We start from the raw sequence: 17,988 nt of genomic DNA, 5'->3' as shown, positions 1-17,988 counted from the left end.
TTTCAGCACGTTTAATGTTTAAGAATAACATTACTAGTATTGAATTTCAGTAGTTTTATTATCATTCTTGTTTACTTAGATTTTCTTGCTCTCTTTATAATTACGTGAAGAAGAGTATAATTTGAGGACCACTGACCAGTAAGGATTCTCAGAGTTTGTTCAGGTCTAAGATTTTTGTACTATTAAATTGTACTTTTAGATGTTCAAAATATTTCTTAAAAAATTTCAAAAACAATTTCGGAAAAGATAATTTGAATACACAACTTAGTAGCGAAAATGGTTTCTTAGACGAAAAACGTAGTTTTGTTTGGCTCTTAGAAGAAGTAGGTCGAGCAAACTGTAACGTGACTAATGCTGTTCCATTTAAACTTGGAAGAATTTGCATTTGCCTTCTTTTTTTCCTTTTTCAGATAAATTTTAGGTGGTCAGAATAGGTGATGATAGTTTACATTCTCTCCATAAACTTTGGCAAAGTCCCCATCAAAACACTTTTTTATACAATATTTCATTACCTCCCCCACCCAAAAAAAAAAAAGCAAGTTGTAGTAGAAAAACTCGGTAAATTTTATAAATGGTCATATAATTATAATTTTTTTTATCAAAGTCATATAATTTTATTTTCTCACACAAAAATCATACAACTTTCACTAACTCACACAAAAAATATAGTGACCGGAAAACATAATTTTTAGGTAGTATTTTCTTCTTTCACGTTTTTTTATTTTTTATTTTTATCTAATAAATAATAGCCCAATTAAAATAAGAGAAATACATATTTTTAACCGCTCACAAAAATAATAGCCGATATATATATATATATATATATATATATATATATATATATTAGTTTTTTTTTCTAACGAATGTAATTAGTTTCGGTTCCGGTTAATTTTGTATTTTCCCTTAAAATGGGAATGATCTAACCCAACCTAACCAAAATCTATATACATAAATTAAAATAATACAAAAATTGAATCCTAAACCCCCACAAAAAAACTTAGTTCGGAATGCGCGAGAGCCTGACCAAAAAAGAAAAAAAATAAATGGTATAATTAGAGAGCATTTGAAATAAAAATACTATCAATGTGAATGGAAATCTTGAAAAGAAAATAAAATATAGAAGTATCGTGTTTTGAAGGATTCACTTTTAGTATTATATATATATATATATATATATATATATATATATATGGGTCGGCTGAGTCGGACCGGATTGGGTCATTCTTATTTTAATTGAGTTATTATTTTAGACTAAAAATAAAAAATAAAAGACGTGGAATAAGAAAATACTACCGGCAAATTATGTTTTCCGGTCACTATAATTTTTGTGTGAATTAGTGAAAGTTTTATGATTTTTGTGTGAAAAAACAAAATTATATAACTTTAGTGGGAAAAAAAAGTCAAAATTATATGACTATTTGTGAAATCTATCATAGAAAAACATGGTTACATCTATCCTCTATTAAATCATTACTAGTTATTAAATCATTACTAGTCATAATAACTGATATACAAATACACCCTTACTTTGCTAATTATTTTTTTAAATTTTAGATTTGATTATGCTTATGCTATACACCAAGTATACCAAAGACTAAATGCACTTCTTTCGAATCCCTCCATCCCAACTTCTTGCTTGTGTTTCTCTTTGTTTCTGTCCACTTCCTGAAATGTGTAACAAATTCTGGTGCGTACTTCATTTATTCCTGTATTTAACTTGATACTTCATTTCCAGGAGTGACCCTAAAACAACAGATATTAAATAACATCAATAAGATCAAAAAAGTTGTATCAAATTTGTAAATAGAGACATGTTTCAATTCAAGATTACTCACGTAAGGTTTATGCCATTTTTGTTTTTTAGGCTTGCTGGAATGCTCCCTTTGAGGTGGTTGTTTTGGAGAAACCTATAAAACCAGAAATAACACTTAAAGAGCTGAACTTTAATCATCAAAAGTACAAAATGAAAACAGAGATTAGTCAAAGAGGAGCATACACTTCTCGAAGTTTTGGAAGTTGTCCTAATGATTCAGGGATTGATCCTTGCAACTGGTTGTTTTCCAAGTGCCTTTTTCATTGCAGGGAGATATTGGATTTGTTATAGATTCCGATATAGGATAAGAAATAGAGTCAAATAGGAAAAAGAAAAATCTTATTTTTTTTTGCATATCGAACAAAAGTCTGGTATTTAAGTAGAGAAGAATAGAATTATGCCCACTATATGCCAAGTTTCGAGCCATGCACCAGCTGGCCCTCGGGAATTTCTAGGTTATAAATCAAAGCAGGAAAAAGAAGCAAAATATTTGGAACTTACAGAGTTTCTAGGTACTTCAATTGGCTTAAATCAGGTATTTGACCTGTAAGTTCATTACTTCCAAGCCACCTTTAATGAGCCATTTTTAATTAGTAATATTCCATTAATTTGTAGATAACAAAAACCAAGCAATGTGATATGACAAAGGATAGCTTACAGATGAGTGAGTGCAGTTAATTTAGATATGCTTGGTGGCAATGGTCCAGAAATTCCAGCATTGGTTAAATTCCTTCATCCAAAACATAACCAAGTGCACAAAATTGTTATCAGAAAAGTGATATATTATTGATTGATCAGTAGTCAAATTACCAATAATACTCCTGGATTAAATAAGAAAATTAAACTTACAGTGAGATGATTCGTGTGTTCATGCCCGAAGAACATGTAACTCCAGTCCATGACTTGTCCTTTGGAAGGCATGGATCGCCATGCCAATCTTGAGGTTTTTTGTTAAAGCTTTTTCTCAAATCATCCATGACTGCCACTGTTTAAGTGCAACAAAAAATGTGTTACTCTGGGAAAAAAGGGCAACTCGGTGCACTAAGTTTTCGCTATGTGCGAGGTCCGAGAAAGGGCCGGACCACAAGGTCTATTGTACGCAGTCTTACCCTGCATTTCTGCAAGAGATTATTTCCACAGCTAGAACCCGTGACCTGCTGGTCACATGGCAGCACCTTTACCAGTTACGTCAAGACTTCTCGTCGTTACTCTAGAAACTAACAACTAAATTGACAGACAAATAGTAACAGTAGCGGATCCAACTCAAAACTCATGGTGTCTAAATTTGGATCCGCCACTGACTAGTAAAGGAAATATTGCTGAAAAAACCATTACCATCTCTAGTGAGAGTGAGTCCAGCAAGCGGCAAAAGTTGGAAGACTTCACCAGCAGCAATCACAGGTCCAACAGGACTATTATTCGGGGGAATCAATGTAATCTTAGTTTCCCCTTCAAGAGGCCAAGTTGTGCTATAAACAGTAACACCATCGGTTGTGACATTAAGGTTGCTGTAGAATTTTGCTCCATTTACTAAGACATCAAAAACTCTCCAGCTAAATGGGCTCGGCGTCCTACTATCTTGAAAGTACAAAGCAATGTAGTAGTATGTCTTAGGAACAGGAAATGGTGGCCAATTTACCACAAGAGTTTTTCCTCGACTGGCTGTTATTGAATTTTCAAATAGCTTTTCAGGTGGCATATTCCAGAATGCTGAAGGAGTTATACTTGTATGGCTTGTTACAACTGGATTGTCGTCGAGTAATGGATACCAATAACGATTGAATTTGTCATCTGGAAAACTAGTTCAACATGTTCAACATCATCTATCAAATGTCAATTAATATCCATGTAACCAAACAAAACATTTAAAGAAGAATGTATTGAAAATTTCAACATCAAAATAGATGTATATTTATGTTGTTTCCAGCTCAAGAAAGGGATCATAAAACTAAGGGATAGTTTCACAGACGGATCATCCAACTTTCAATTTCTTCTACCAAAATCTAAAACTAATTTTTGTAATGGGAAGGAAAAATAACTCTACTATGACTATATATATCACAGAAAATGAAAAACATCGAAAAATTCTAAATACATCCCCATAGAAGCAGTAGGTTGTGTCACTTCAACAACTCACCTTACATAATATTCATGTGGCACCACTTAAAAGATTTTTAAAAAGACTATTATATGCCACATGGTGAAAGACATCGGGTATTAGATTGGATTGGCAGATGAGCTTTTTGTTTTCTTTAAGTGGTGCCACATGAATATTATATAAGGTGAGTTAAAGACGTAGCTATACTTACTGGCAATTTTATACATGTAACTACCTACTTGTGATTTCGGGATTGAATTTAGCATTTTCCGGCATTGTTTATGTTCTGCCGTATATGGGCACAGTTGAAGTGTTGTGACACCCTAGGCAAATCCCACATTGACAAAATACGGGAGAGATATTGGGTATATAAGTAAACATGTCTTAGACTCTAGTGACGCCTTTTAAAGTCGTGCGGGTCTAGGTCCAAAGTGAACAATATCACTAGTGGTTGGGCGGTTACAATTGTCTCATGAGTTTGATGCACTAAACTGAAAATTGGATGACCATCCACAAAATTATCCCAAAAACTAATAGTGAAAACTCAAAAAAAAATAAAAAATTGAAGAGGTAGAGATGCATACATACATTATGGTATCATGAGATCCAAAGCTATGACGAGCAAGCGTAACCAATGCATATTTCCCAAAATCAGTAGAATTATAAAGGGAATCATCAAGATACAGCAATTCAATAGCTGAGATAAAAGGATTTGAAGTTGTGTGCTCATTTTTTGCAAGACAAATACTCAAAACCTTATTATGAGCAACCATAATAATTTCATAATAGGAGCTGAGGCCTTCTGCATAATCCGCCGTTGTATTAATATTCCACTTTGTACCATCAATAATCTGATCAAATATTGGTGGCTCTTTGCCTCCATCAAAACCTCCATAATAATATATTGTTTTCACCAGCAATTTCCTTCCTTTATTCACTGGGAAATGATAACAAAATTTTTCTTCTACATCATCTGGGAAATACCGAACAGATGATAATAAAGGCACTAGCCCTTCTTGTTGTATCTCTGATTTATTTCCTGTTTTTATAAAGTTGTCATCTGGTGTATATGTAAGCGAATCTTGTTCTATTTTTTCACTTCCACCACAATTTAGAAGGAAACCTGTAAAAACATAACATCAATAGATATATTGGCATGATCAAAATGATAAATCGAAAATGTCAAAACAATTCGCAACTCAACTTAACGAATTCATAGACCAATTCAGAATTTAGAGTCAGTAGATTAATATGTATACATTTTCAATTTTCTTATATATGCACATATAATTTCGAGCCAAAAACTGTAAGTTCAATCGAACTAACATAACAGAACCCGTTCTAGATCATCTGAAAACACATTAAGACTAATGTTAATGTATAATCTACAAATGTCATTGAAATTGAACAGCATAGTAATTACCGTGGGGTTGAATTTTATTATTAGGGGCGGCATAAATGGCTAGAGGAATGCTAACAAGCCAAAGGAGGAAAATGGAGGTGGACATTTTTGGAAAATGGTTTGGCCTGGTTGCTCCTGGTAAAGGGGAGAAAGAAAGAAAGAAATTCAAGGCTTTTGGGCATAAGAGATAGAGATTACTCCATTTTTCGGAGATTGACTGGACCACCTTACGTTGCATTCTTTTATATATGTTTAAATGATGTAAAGAATTGTGAAGAAAAAGAAAAGAAAATAGAACTACATTTTTTTTTATAAGTACTAAGGTGATGGTAATTTTCTTTATATTCTCTTTAACAGCTTGTTTGGATGGTTGTTACCTATTGTATTGTATTATCATTTTAAATATAATGTTTGTTTTGATTGTATCATATCGTTAAATCCGTCGTTACGTAACAATAAAAAGTGTCAATTTATGTAACGACCGATTTGGTGTGGTCGCGTCGTTACCTTATTCTTTTCTCACATATCGCCCTTCCTTATTTTTAAATAGTCCTATTATCTCCTTTATTCTACTTTTTTATATAATAATTCTACCATGTACCTTACTTTTTTTTTATAATATTGCAAGTTTATTCTTCATATCGTTGGTACATGACATCATAAAATGACGATTAACAATATAATTGTATAGGGTGAAATATGATATGACACGTGGTGGTCTAAAGGGAGGACACGTGGAACCCATGACGGAGATGACCGAAGACCGAATACAGCCATTTCGCTTGTCACCGGAAAGGATAACGTTCATAAAGGTGTGTTAAATGCTCTGCGCCTGGTAGTATTTAATAGGGAATATTCTGCAGCATTAAGAGCGACGGTCCGTTAAAGAAAATTTGGCATTTATGTTCATCGTTACGTCTTCATCAATGACCCTCATAATTGACATTAAAGGAAGGCACGATCCTAGGACCTCCTTCCCTAGACATAGCTATAAATAGTAAGCTCAGTGATCATTATAAAGGACAGAAATTTTCTGGCTAAACATATACTATATTCTATATAAAACTTAATACAATCTTACTTTCTTGCTTTTTGATCTCATCATTGCTGTACCCAGAAATTTTGTTCCCGGAACTGTCATCTCTGTCATTTCATCTGCATTTCAAGGCTAAATATTGTATATTTCTTCAATTATTGCATTATTTCAGGATCAACTTAGTTCATTTGTCTAGAAATCACGTATAAATTCAACTGTACCGCCGGGTAAACAGTTTGGCGCCCACCGTGGGGCCTAGACAGCCATGCAATTAAATTGATCCTTGTTTTTTTACTAACGCGATTTGATTATTTTGTCTTAGAAAAATTCATAAAAAATGGCAGATAACACCGTTAACAATACGCACAACCCTGAAATTCGAGGGGATCAACCTCATTTCGAGGATTCAATCAGTGACACCCGCAATGAGGGAAATGACGCAACGCCGATGCATGACAGGCCGAACCCTCGACAGGTTCGAGAGACAACTCCCGATGATGCTGATGAGGAGCATGTCGTGGATGCGGTGAGGATCCCGTGAGAGCAAGAAATCATTCTAGGCCATCTCACGCGGCATGATCAGGTTATGACAGAACTGAAGCAGGCGCTATCGGGGGCTTCAGATAATGCAAACAGACGAGATACAATTCCACTCGATGTTCCCGCAAACCAAACGACGCAGAGAGTCAACAACAACACTCCCAGGGATGAAGTTGGCTCCGACGGAGCTAGGGGGAGTAGATTCGGTCTCAACAACGAGAGCGACCCATTCAAGAATGAACCTTTACGGTTTATGAGGGAAGTAAACGCCTGCATGGACCAAATTCCGGGCGCGCCACCAATATTGAAAGGCCTAGACTCGAAGAAGTATACTTAATTGTCGTACAAGCCGAGCGCGACACCAGAACTAATCCCGAAGCGGTTCAGAATGCCTGAAATGCCAAAGTATGACGGGACTTCAGACCCACAGGAGCATATTACCCCACACACAACGGCGGTAAAAGGAAATGATCTAGCTCCTCACGAAATTGAATATGTGCTGCTAAAGAAATTTGGAGAAACTCTCACGAGGGGAACCCTAACGCGGTATTCATTATTACCCGAGCATTCCATAGATTTCTTTGAGATGCTCGCGGATTCTTTCATCAAGGCTCATGCTGGGGCCAGAAAAGTATAATCCCGGAAGGCCGACATATTCAGGATCGCACAGGAGAATCCGAATTACTACAAGAATTCGTTACCCGATTCCAGAAAGAAAGAATGTTGCTCCCGGTTGTCCCGGATGAATGGGCAGGTGAAGCATTCACAAAAAGATTGAACCCGAGAAGCTCAGACGCTTCCCGGAATCTGAACAAGAGCTTGTTTGAGTTCCAATCAACATCTTGGGCAGATGTCCATAACCGGTACGAGTCAAAGATAAGGATCGAAGATGACCAGGTCGATTCCACATCATCGGCCAAAAGACGAGAGAAAAACAGAGAAAATCAAAGGATGATTACAACGTGGATAGACGGACTTTGAGGGGCCGGTTTTTTTCCCTACAGGCGGACCGAAGGCCATGGCAGAAACTTTCGAGCAGCAAACAAGTTCATCACTGACAGAGGGACCGATCGTGGTCAAAATAATAGATTACTCCAGGACAAGGAGATGTCGGGGTTTCAGGATTCTTCTTACCCTAAGTTATCGATATAACTTCAACGTCAGTATAGTGGAGCTGGTGTCAGCCATGAGATACATTAAAGATGCACGATTCCCGAGACCTATGAGATCTGATTCTAGCCAGAGATATCCCAACTTATGGTGCAAGTACTATAGGATGAACGGTCACCAGACAGGGGAATGCCGACACCTCCGAGAGGAGGTGGCAACACTATTGAAGAATAGTCACCTCAGAGAACTCTTGAGTGACCGAGCTAAGAACAATTATGATCGTAACAGAGATAGCACGGAACTTCCGAAAGCAAGAGAAGAACCTCCACACCAAACGATCAATATGATCTTCGGGGGGAATGAGATTAATGGGGTCACCTTTTCGGCAGCAAAGAAGACGAAAGTATCAATAACTCATATTAAAAGACTCCGGGAAGACGATATCACTTTCACGGAGGAGGACGCAAATGGATTGTTGTTATCACACAACGACGCACTGGTAATTTCTTTAAATGTGTTAGATTTTAAGATTAAATGTGTTCTGGTGGATCCAAGAAGTTCGGCTAATATCATACAATAGAGATTATTGGAGCAAGCTAAACTCACCTGAAGCATTATCCCGGCAACAAAGCTCCTCACTGGACTCAACCTTGCGAGCGTGACGACCCAGGGAGAGATTTTACTGCTCACAAATGCTGAAGGGGTAATGAAAACAAATCTCTTTGAAGTAGTAAATGGTGATATGGGATACAACATCATCCTAGGAAGGCCATGGTTACACGAGATGAAAGTTGTACCCTCAACATATCACCAATTGCTAAAGTTTTCAATGCCCGAAGGAATCAAGTATATAAGAGGTGATCAACCGGCAGCAAGGGAGATGAATGCAATCTCAGTTTCTAGTAGCAAAGGGAAGGAACACATGCCATAGCAATTACAGGAACCTGCACCTACTCCCGATCTAGAAGGAGTTAGCCCGGAAGCAGAGTCGTCAGAATAATATCAGGTACCAAGACATTTCTAAGTTTCAGAAGAGACGGATACAACTAAGTCCACGATGGAGGAACTGGAGCAAGTTGCATTGTTCGAGGAATTCCTAGAGAGAAAATTCCATTTGGGGAAAGGACTGCACCCGGAGCTCAGGTCTGGTTTTATTGAATTCCATAATTTTAATGTTGATTGTTTTGCATGGTCGCACGAGGATATGACAGGTATCCCGACAGAAATAGTCATGCACAACCTGAGTTTGGATCCCAACGTACCTCTGGTAAGGTAGAAGAAATGCCCTATTGCCGAGGCCATGAATAAATTCATCAAAGAAGAGGTAACTCACTTGTTTAAAATCGGTTCGGTCCGAGAGGTAAGGTATCCGGACTGACTAGCCAATGTAGTAGTAGTTCCTAAGAAGAATAATAAATTTTGCATGTGTGTAGACTATAAATACCTTAATAGGGTGTGCCCGAAAGACTCGTTCCCACTGTCAAATATCGATCAAATGATTGATGCCACGGCCGGGCATAAGTTGATGAGTTTCCTTAATGCTTATTCTGGGTACAACCAAATCAAGATGGACCTGGAAGATCAAGAAAAAACTTCGTTTATAACGAATTTCGGTACATATTGTTACAATGTAATGCCCTTCGGATTGATAAACTCCGAAGCCACTTATCAACGACTCGTAAATAAGATGTTCGAAAAGCAAATAGGAAAGATTATGGAAGTTTATATAGACGATATGCTCGTTAAGTCTTTGAATGCAGGTGACCATCTTAAGCATTTGCAAGAAACATTCGGCATCCTGAGGAAGCATAATATGAAGCTTAATCCCGAGAAGTGCGCGTTCGGGATTAGTTCCGGTACGTTTATGGGATTTCTGGTCTCACAAAAGGGAATTGAGGTAAACCCGACAAAATCAAGGCCATAGAGGATATCCCGGACTAATTGTCGAACGTAAAGGAAGTCTAAAGTCTCACAGGAAGATTAGCAGCTTTGAGCAGGTTCATTTCCCGGTCATCGAAAAAATGTCATCGCTTCTTCACACTGCTCAAAAAGAAGAATTATTTCGAATGGACACTGGAGTGCCATCAGGCTCTGAGGGATCTGAAGAAATACTTATCGAGCCCTCCATTTCTCTCAAAACCAAAAGAAGGTGAAACATTGCTAGTCTACCTCGCGATTTCAGAAGTAGCAGTAAGTGCAATTTTAGTCCGGGAGCACGAAGGTACGCAATTTCCAATTTATTACGTTAGCAAAATTTTAACGGGTGCAGAAACTCGCTACCCACATTTAGAAAAACTGGCCTTAGATCTCGTAGTCGTCGCTCGGAAGCTGAGCCCCTACTTCCAATATCACCTGATAGTTGTGGTGACTACCTTCCCTTTGCAGAACATCCTCCATAAACCCGAGCTCTCGGGTAGATTGGCCAAATGGGTCGTTGGAATGAGTGAGTTTGACATAGAATCCAAACCAAGGATTGCAATTAAGTCGCAAGTCTTGCCTGACTTCGTGGCCGATTTCAGTCCGGGACTGCTGCCTTTGGCAACCAAAGAGGCAATAATGGTGTCAAAATCAACATCGGGGATCTAGACCTTATTTACGGACGGATCCTCCAACGTAAATGGGTCTGGACTCGGAATAATCTTAATCACGCCTTAGGAGGAAACCCTAAGGCAAGCCATCAGAATGATCCTTTTAACTAACAATGAAGCAGAGTATAAAGCTTTGATTGCAGGGCACGAATTGGCCTAGGGACTTGATTCCGAGGTTATCGAAATTAAATGTGACCCGCAGCTGGTGGTAAATCAGGTATACGGGATTTTTAATACCAAAGAAGAACGTATGCAACAATATGCGGTAAAGGTCCAGGCACTTTTGTCGTGATTCTAGGAGTGGTCAATCACTCACATCCTGATGGAGGATAACACAAAAACGGATGCATTAGCAAACTTTGGATTATCGACGGAAATAAAGGAATCAGAATTCGGGATGGTAGTACAACTGATGAGCTCAGTCCTGGATACAGCCGGTTACTATGAGGTAAATACGACTAGTCTGGTCTGGGACTGGAGAAATGAAATAATAAACTATCTCGAGCACGGGAAGTTGCCTGAAGCCCCAAAGCGTCACGGGCATTACACGCCAAAGTTGCATGATATATCTTCAAGTGAGGCCAACTGTGTAGAAAAACCTTCCAAGGCCCGCTGGCCCGATGCTTAGGAGCGTCAGAAGCTAATTGTGTCATGAGAGAAGTCCACGAAGGGATATGCGGCAATCACTGGGGCGCAGATTCTTTGGTGTTGAAGTTATTACGGGAAGGATATTACTGGCCTCACATGGAATAAGACGCCAAAGACTTCGTATAAAAATGTGATAAGTGCCAACGCTACACACCACTAGTACACCAACCGACGGAATCATTATATTCGGTTCTGTCCCCATAGCCGTTCATGAAATGGGGGATGGACATCATCGGACCGCTGCAACCGGCTCCCAAGAAGGTAAGGTTTCTTTTAATTTTGACTGACTATTTTTCTAAATGGGTGGAGGCAGGTCCTTATCAGAAGATCGGAGAACGTAAAGTGGTCGATTTCCTGTGGGAAAACATAATTTGCAGCTTCAGAATACCAAAAGAAATAACATGCCACAATGGGCAACAGTTTATCGGCACAAAAGTTACAAAGTTTCTCAAAGATTTGAAGATAAATAGGATCACATCTTACCCTTATTATCCGAGCGCAAACGGTCAAGCGGAGTCAACAAACAAAGTGATTATTCAAAACCTCAAGAAAAGGTTGGAAGCAGCAAAAGGCAAATGGCCCGAAGAATTGCCCGGAGTCCTATGGGCCTACCGAACAACGACCAGATCAAGTACAGGAGAAACTCCTTTTTTCCTTGTGTACGATGTTGAAACCCTAATCCTGGTGGAAGTAGGTGAACTTACTTTGAGATATTTTCAGGAAGGTGAAGAATCGAACAACGAAGCGATGTTAATCAACTTAAAACTGCTCGAGGAATGCAGGGACTTGGCGTATGTAAGAATGGTAGCTCAATAGCAGAGAATGGAGCGATATTATAATTGAAGAGCCAACTTCCGTTATTTCAAAGTAGGAGACTTGGTTCTGAGGAAAGTAACCTAAAACACCCAGGAGCTCAACGCGGGGAAGCTAGGTCCAACGTGGGAAGGTCCCTACCGAATTTCAGCTATCACTCGGAAAAGATCATACGAGTTGGAGAACCAGAAGGGAGACAAGTTGCCTAGCAACTGGAACGTGGCACACCTCAAAAGATATTATTGCTGATGAACATTATTCAAGCGGAAAGTACGTGCTGCACTCTTTTTTCCTTCGTTCAGTTTTTGTCCCAATTGGGTTTTTCTGACAAGGTTTTTAATGAGACAGCAACAGAAAGCATACTACGAATACAACATCAATAAGACTTTTGATAGCAAGGCAAACAAGCAAGCTTACACTCGGGGACGGTTAGATAATCTTTGGTTCGGTAGCAAATTCCCATTGGAAAGTTAAGTTTGCTACCGAACAAAGGTTACCCAACCGTTCATGAGCACAAACCACTAGAGGGTTGTTAGATATTCCTTCGCTCGATAACATAAATTCCTGAGGGGAAGTAAAGTTGTGTTACCAAGTTGAGGATTATCTAGCAATTCATTAGTGGTATCTTCGAAGATACAAGACTTCTAGTGTTCCAATTCGCACTCTTCGTATTCGAACACTGGCGGGGAATGATATGAGGATACGACAACAATGACTGCCACGTCAACCGAGGAACGAAAATTCGAAAACTAAACGCATCATCGGGACCGGGGACTACGCAGCCAACCCCGTAAAAACAAATTGTACAAGATAGCCACAAGTAATGGAAATTTCTTTTCAGCATAGCAAATACTTATATATTTTTTGAAAATAGAAGGAATAAAATGAAATCCTTTTATTTTTATCTTGTTTCTTGTCTGAACGATGAATAAACTTTGTCATTTAAAAGTTAAACAAGTACTTCAAATGTTAGTGCCGTAATGAACAAGAGACGTCCTCTTCAAGAGCACCGTAAACATAAGAGGGTCCTCTCTTATAAAAACCCTCATGCTAAAGGGTTGGTTCCGGAAAAATCTATGTCCGGAATCACAAATGCCTTGGGGGAATAATACACCCAAAGCCACATATGAAAAGGACGCAAAAAGTAAACTTGCACAAATACTTATAAACTCTCACATAAAAGGGATAATGCTCGGAACCAAAGTGCTTCGAGGAAAACACATTCGAGACTACACATAGTAAAGCGCGAACAGGAAAATATGCGCTGAACTCTTGAGCAAATGCAAAGATTAAAAACTTGCATAGATATTCAAATGAAAGTAAGACTCAAACAATACTTGAGCAAAAATATGTTTGTATTTACAAGAACATGCCAAAACGGTAAAATTTTAAAATGAGAAAAAGAAAATAAAAGCTAAACTGCAGCGCCTCCGGAACCAGGAGGAAGAGAAGTGTCTGCATTCCCGGGAGAAGTAGGTGGGTCCACCGATGGCTCGACGTTTTCCCCAGTTTGGTCTTCAGCATCGTCACCTTTTGATCTCTCTTTAGTTTCTAAAAACTCAGAACCGAAACCAGAAGAATCAGGAGCATCAGACTGCGCCGGGAGTCCATTTTTGGCAGCTAACTCAAGCTCTCGGGCCTTAGCAATTTCGGCATCAAAGTCGATGATACTAGTTTTGGCCTCATCCAAGGTTTTTCTCCTCATGCTATACATGGAGTAAGTTTTTTCGATAACGAAGGAAGCCGCTCGGCACTTAAGTTCTTCTTTGAGTCGGGTAACCTCGGCAGAAAGGCTTTCCCTAACGGACCTAGCAGATTTGAGGCTGACATCAAGGTAGCGGATAGTTGAACTAAAAAGCCTATTATGCTCGATAGTTTTCTTGTACTTCTCCTCTAGCTGGGCGTGTTTCGCCCCCACAGTAGCAAGCGATTCGATTTTGGAGTTCAAGGCTCTTTTTAAGTTAGTTACTTTTTCGGCAATAGCAGCCTAGCGCTCGGTTGCAGCAAGAACGGCGTCCTAGACTTCAGCCCATTTGAACTTAGCCTCATCAAATCTAACCCTCAGCGGGCCAATTTCTTAGATAAGGGTTACCATTCTTGCTCGCTCCGCTGCAAGCGAGCCTCCAAAACAACGGCCTCAGTAGCTTTGCTTTCCAGTTCCGAGCGGTGGAGAACAGTTTGGTCTCGTTCCACCAAAAGCTGATTCCATTCAAAAGTAAGTTCTTCCTTTTCACGAATCAACCTTTGAAGTCCCTCAGAAGCAAGAAAGTTGGCCTACAAAATAAGAAGAAGTGAAAATTAGAATACATTCATACAAAAGTAGAAGAATAATGAAGGAAGAAAAGAACGTACCGCTGCGGCATTGTGCATAGCATTGTTCGACAAGCATTCTCCCAAGAGTGCCCGAATCTTTTCCCAGTCTTTTTCTAAAGCCAAAAGCTTCAGATAATTAGCAAGCTCTACCGACCGGGATAACAAGTTGCATCCGGTAGAGACTGAAAGAATAACATTCCTCCTACTTTGTGGATCTTCAGAAGGAGCAGCATAATTTTGCCCCAAATTCCCATGAACTAGGGACTGTAGAAGAGGAACGCCTTCTTCATGGTCAGATGCGACTGATGGAGGTGATGTAGCAACTGTTGGTGGAAGAGTGGTTGAAGATGGAAGTGATGTAGCAGTTGCTGGTGTTGGTGAAGGTGGAGATGAAGATGATAAAGTTGAAGAATGAGAAGCAGCTACATCAAATGCAGTGCTGGATGTTGGATGCTCGCCAACCAAAGACGGCAGGGACCCGGTACTCAGTCCCGCAGCATCGGCTACAACAATTGGGGCCCAAAAATAGGAGTTGGCATTTTCTACCAAATCATACTCTCCCCAAAGTGCCGAGACATCGTCTCCAGTTGGTGTAACTATCTCAATAGGTCGAGAATCCTGTTGAGATGATGATGATCATCGCCCTCTATGTAGAGAAGCTCCCTCATCGCTAGCTTCTTCATCTTCATCAATCATCACGGTGTCTATGACCAGCCCGAAAGGAGGACCAGTCATCATCACCACCAGAGATGGTTCGGGGGCATCAGTCATTGCCCTCTTATTCTTTTCCCCGGTCGCGGAGGAACGTCTTCTCTTTGGTTGCTTATCCTCCGGTCGAGGACTCCGTAAAGAAGTATTTGCGCTTGAAACAGGCCCGGAGATACCTGTTCGAGTAAGTGCTTCCTGAAGCAGCCTCGCTGCATCAGTAGGATCAGCCAAAATGTCCTCCTCGGGGACAGCAACAGAGCCTACAGGTAGACCTAATTTCATGAACAAGTCAGAAGGATTCAACCAAGTTCTCCATATACAAAAAAAAATGGAAGCAAGGTAAACTAAAACTACCATGATTTTTGGCCTTCCACCCATATTTAAGGGCCAGTTCTTTCCACAAATGAGTTTCGGGCTCTGAACCCATCGGTCCAAACCTTCCACCACCGGTAGGATCCATCGAATTGCTGAAACATGTGAAGGGTGAAGAGTTGATACGACCACAAAAGAATATCTAGTAAAAAGAAATACAAAACAAAGAGCTTACGAGTGCGGTTCCAAGCGGGCGAAAAGGATAAAGCTGTTGTCGGAATGATGTCATTGGTGGCAACTGCAACGAACCGTTTCATCCACCCACGGTTGTTTCCAGTATCCATGCTAGACAGCAAAGCATGGTGGCCACTCTTGCAGAAGTTTATTATTCCCCCGCGGAAGATTTTGGGGGAATAGAGATTTATCATATGAGCTAAGGTTAGCTCATCTTCAGTTTCCTGGTACAGGTGTCGAAAACAGGCGACCGTCCTCCACACCGAAGGACTTACCTGTGCCAAATACACTTGGTAGCGAAGGCAAAACTCCGCAATCACGGAATCAATTTCTTCACTCATAGAAAACGCACCCAAAGTAAAGGGATACATTTAATAGTGTATAAAATCTTCCTTAGGAAAGGTCACTCGCTCCGATAGATCAAGAGCAATGATATCCAAGTCATGGCAGCGACAGTGTTCCTTCACAACAAGAATACTGGAAGGACGAATGGAAGAAGGATACCTACTAATAGCCCATGTACGAGGGTTAGCAATAGGGAATTTCTCTTCGAGATCTTCTGTGGTACTGAGTTTTTTTGGGATGATGGAACCCACCATTGGAGGATTAGAGTCCTCGATTTTGTTCTTGTTCTTTGTAGAACCAGCACGCTTGGAGGAAGAAGCCATTGAAAAAGAAGAAGGAAAAGGTTTTGAGTTTGAAAAGATTTAAAGAGAGGATGGAAAACAGAGATGCAAATTGGAAGCTCGAGAAATTATGAAACGCAAAAGGAAAAGAATGTTGCGTATAAGTAAAATTTTGGCGGCTAAGTTCATGGCCATGATTACCTCGATAATCGGCAAAATTTATGTTGAATCATGGGATGATGTGTGTTCGGGGTATTAAATGCAGAGAGACACGCGTCTAACCAACTGTCAGGAACCTTCAGAGGGAGTTATAGTAATTCCCGCCAAAAAGGTATTTCTACCAACTTTTCGGTAACACAAAGTTATGTCACCGAAAAGCAGGGGGACTATATGTATAGGGTGAAATATGATATGACACGTGGTCATCTAAAGGGAGGAAACGTGGAACCTAAGACGGGGATGGCCGAACACAGCCATTTCGCTTGTCACCGGAAAGGATAACGTTCATAAAGGTGTGTTAAATTCTCTGCGCCCGGTAGCATTTAATAGGGAATATTCTGTCGCATTAAGAGCGACGGTCCGTTACAAAGAATTTAGCATTTGTGTTTACCGTTACATCTTCATCAATGACCCTCATAATTGACATTAAAGGAGGGTACGATCCTAGGACCTCCTTCCCGAGACATAGCTATAAATAGTGAGCTAAGTGATCATTGTAAAGGACATGAATTTTCTGGCTAAACACATACTACATTTTATATAAAGCTTAATACAATCTTACTTTCTTATTTTTTGATCTCATCATTGTTGTGCCGGGAAACCTTGTACCCGGAACTGTCATCTCTGTCGTTTCATCTACATTCCAAGGCTAAGTATTGTACATTTCTTTAATTATTGCATTATTTCAGGATCAAATTAGTTCACTTGTCTAGAAACCACGTATAAATTCAACTATACCATTTTACAGGTAATCAATAATATATCCAAATATTATATACATCAAAACGATACAGTACAATAATATAAGTACCATACGATACATTATGAAACGATGAATAACAGCCATCCAAACAAACCGTAAACAAAAGCTTTTAACTTGTAAATACATACTTGAGGAATATATTGAAATTTTCTTCTTTTTTATTGCAAATTTTTCTATAACATAAATGGAAGAAGTTGAAAGAATAAGAAGATAATGGAAATTGAACCACGTCTATTGTAGGAGAAACTCCAAATGGTATTATTAGATTATAAGCTTTGATCAATTCAGATTTGAATTTCCTATGACTTACTAAAATATTCAACATATAGTTGGACTTACAAAAAAAGGTTAAATTTTGTATGAGGTATTAATTATTGCATTTCTAAGATTATATATCTACTAAAATTTAGAGAAACAAATATTTTGAGTTAAAACGAGTTAATTAATGAATCATAAGCAAACTTGTCCAATCTCATACACTTTTACATGATGAAATTAACACTCCTCCTTTCTTCCAACCATTCAATCAGATCATTAAAAAAAGTATGTTTCTCTTCCATTTATCCTTATTTTTATAGTATGAAAATAAGATTAGCACTGAACTTTGAGGATTTGTTTTTAGAGACATGTCAAAATCCGGGAAAGAATTGGCTTATCAATTATGAGGAAATCAGATAGAAAAAGAAAAGAAATATCAGGGAAGAAAAAGGTATTACACGAAAAATTCAGGGACCATTGTGTAATTACTCGAATAAGATCTACCTT

General features: G+C 39.0%; 1 protein-coding gene across 1 annotated transcript; it reads right to left on the bottom strand.

The window, feature by feature from the left end:
• Positions 1 to 1,406: 1,406 nt before the first annotated feature.
• On the bottom strand, positions 1,407 to 5,520 carry LOC104109723 (probable LRR receptor-like serine/threonine-protein kinase At1g67720). Its single transcript, XM_009619074.4, has 9 exons — positions 5,335 to 5,520; positions 4,500 to 5,034; positions 3,149 to 3,612; positions 2,663 to 2,798; positions 2,472 to 2,543; positions 2,315 to 2,383; positions 1,997 to 2,068; positions 1,836 to 1,907; positions 1,407 to 1,743 (listed from the first exon to the last, which is right to left on the bottom strand). Exons 1-9 carry the CDS (start codon positions 5,417 to 5,419, stop codon positions 1,713 to 1,715), a joined length of 1,536 nt encoding a protein of 511 aa, XP_009617369.1. The 5' UTR covers positions 5,420 to 5,520; the 3' UTR covers positions 1,407 to 1,712.
• Positions 5,521 to 17,988: the final 12,468 nt, after the last annotated feature.

Source organism: Nicotiana tomentosiformis, chromosome 1, assembly GCF_000390325.3.
Source record: "Nicotiana tomentosiformis chromosome 1, ASM39032v3, whole genome shotgun sequence".
Classification (NCBI taxonomy): domain Eukaryota; kingdom Viridiplantae; phylum Streptophyta; class Magnoliopsida; order Solanales; family Solanaceae; genus Nicotiana; species Nicotiana tomentosiformis.
Note: the sequence above shows the minus strand (reverse complement) of the source record. Positions and strands in the feature narration are given on the sequence as shown.

Excerpts from the sequence above, each read along its gene's own strand:
- LOC104109723 (XM_009619074.4), bottom strand. The coding sequence starts at position 5,419 with ATGTCCACCTCCATTTTCCTCCTTTGGCTTGTTAGCATTCCTCTAGCC. Across the intron at positions 2,799-3,148 it reads ACTCACTCTCACTAGAGATG|TGGCAGTCATGGATGATTTG; the intron begins GTAATGGTTTTT and ends GCACTTAAACAG. Across the intron at positions 2,384-2,471 it reads TTAACTGCACTCACTCATCT|GTGGCTTGGAAGTAATGAAC; the intron begins GTAAGCTATCCT and ends GGCTCATTAAAG.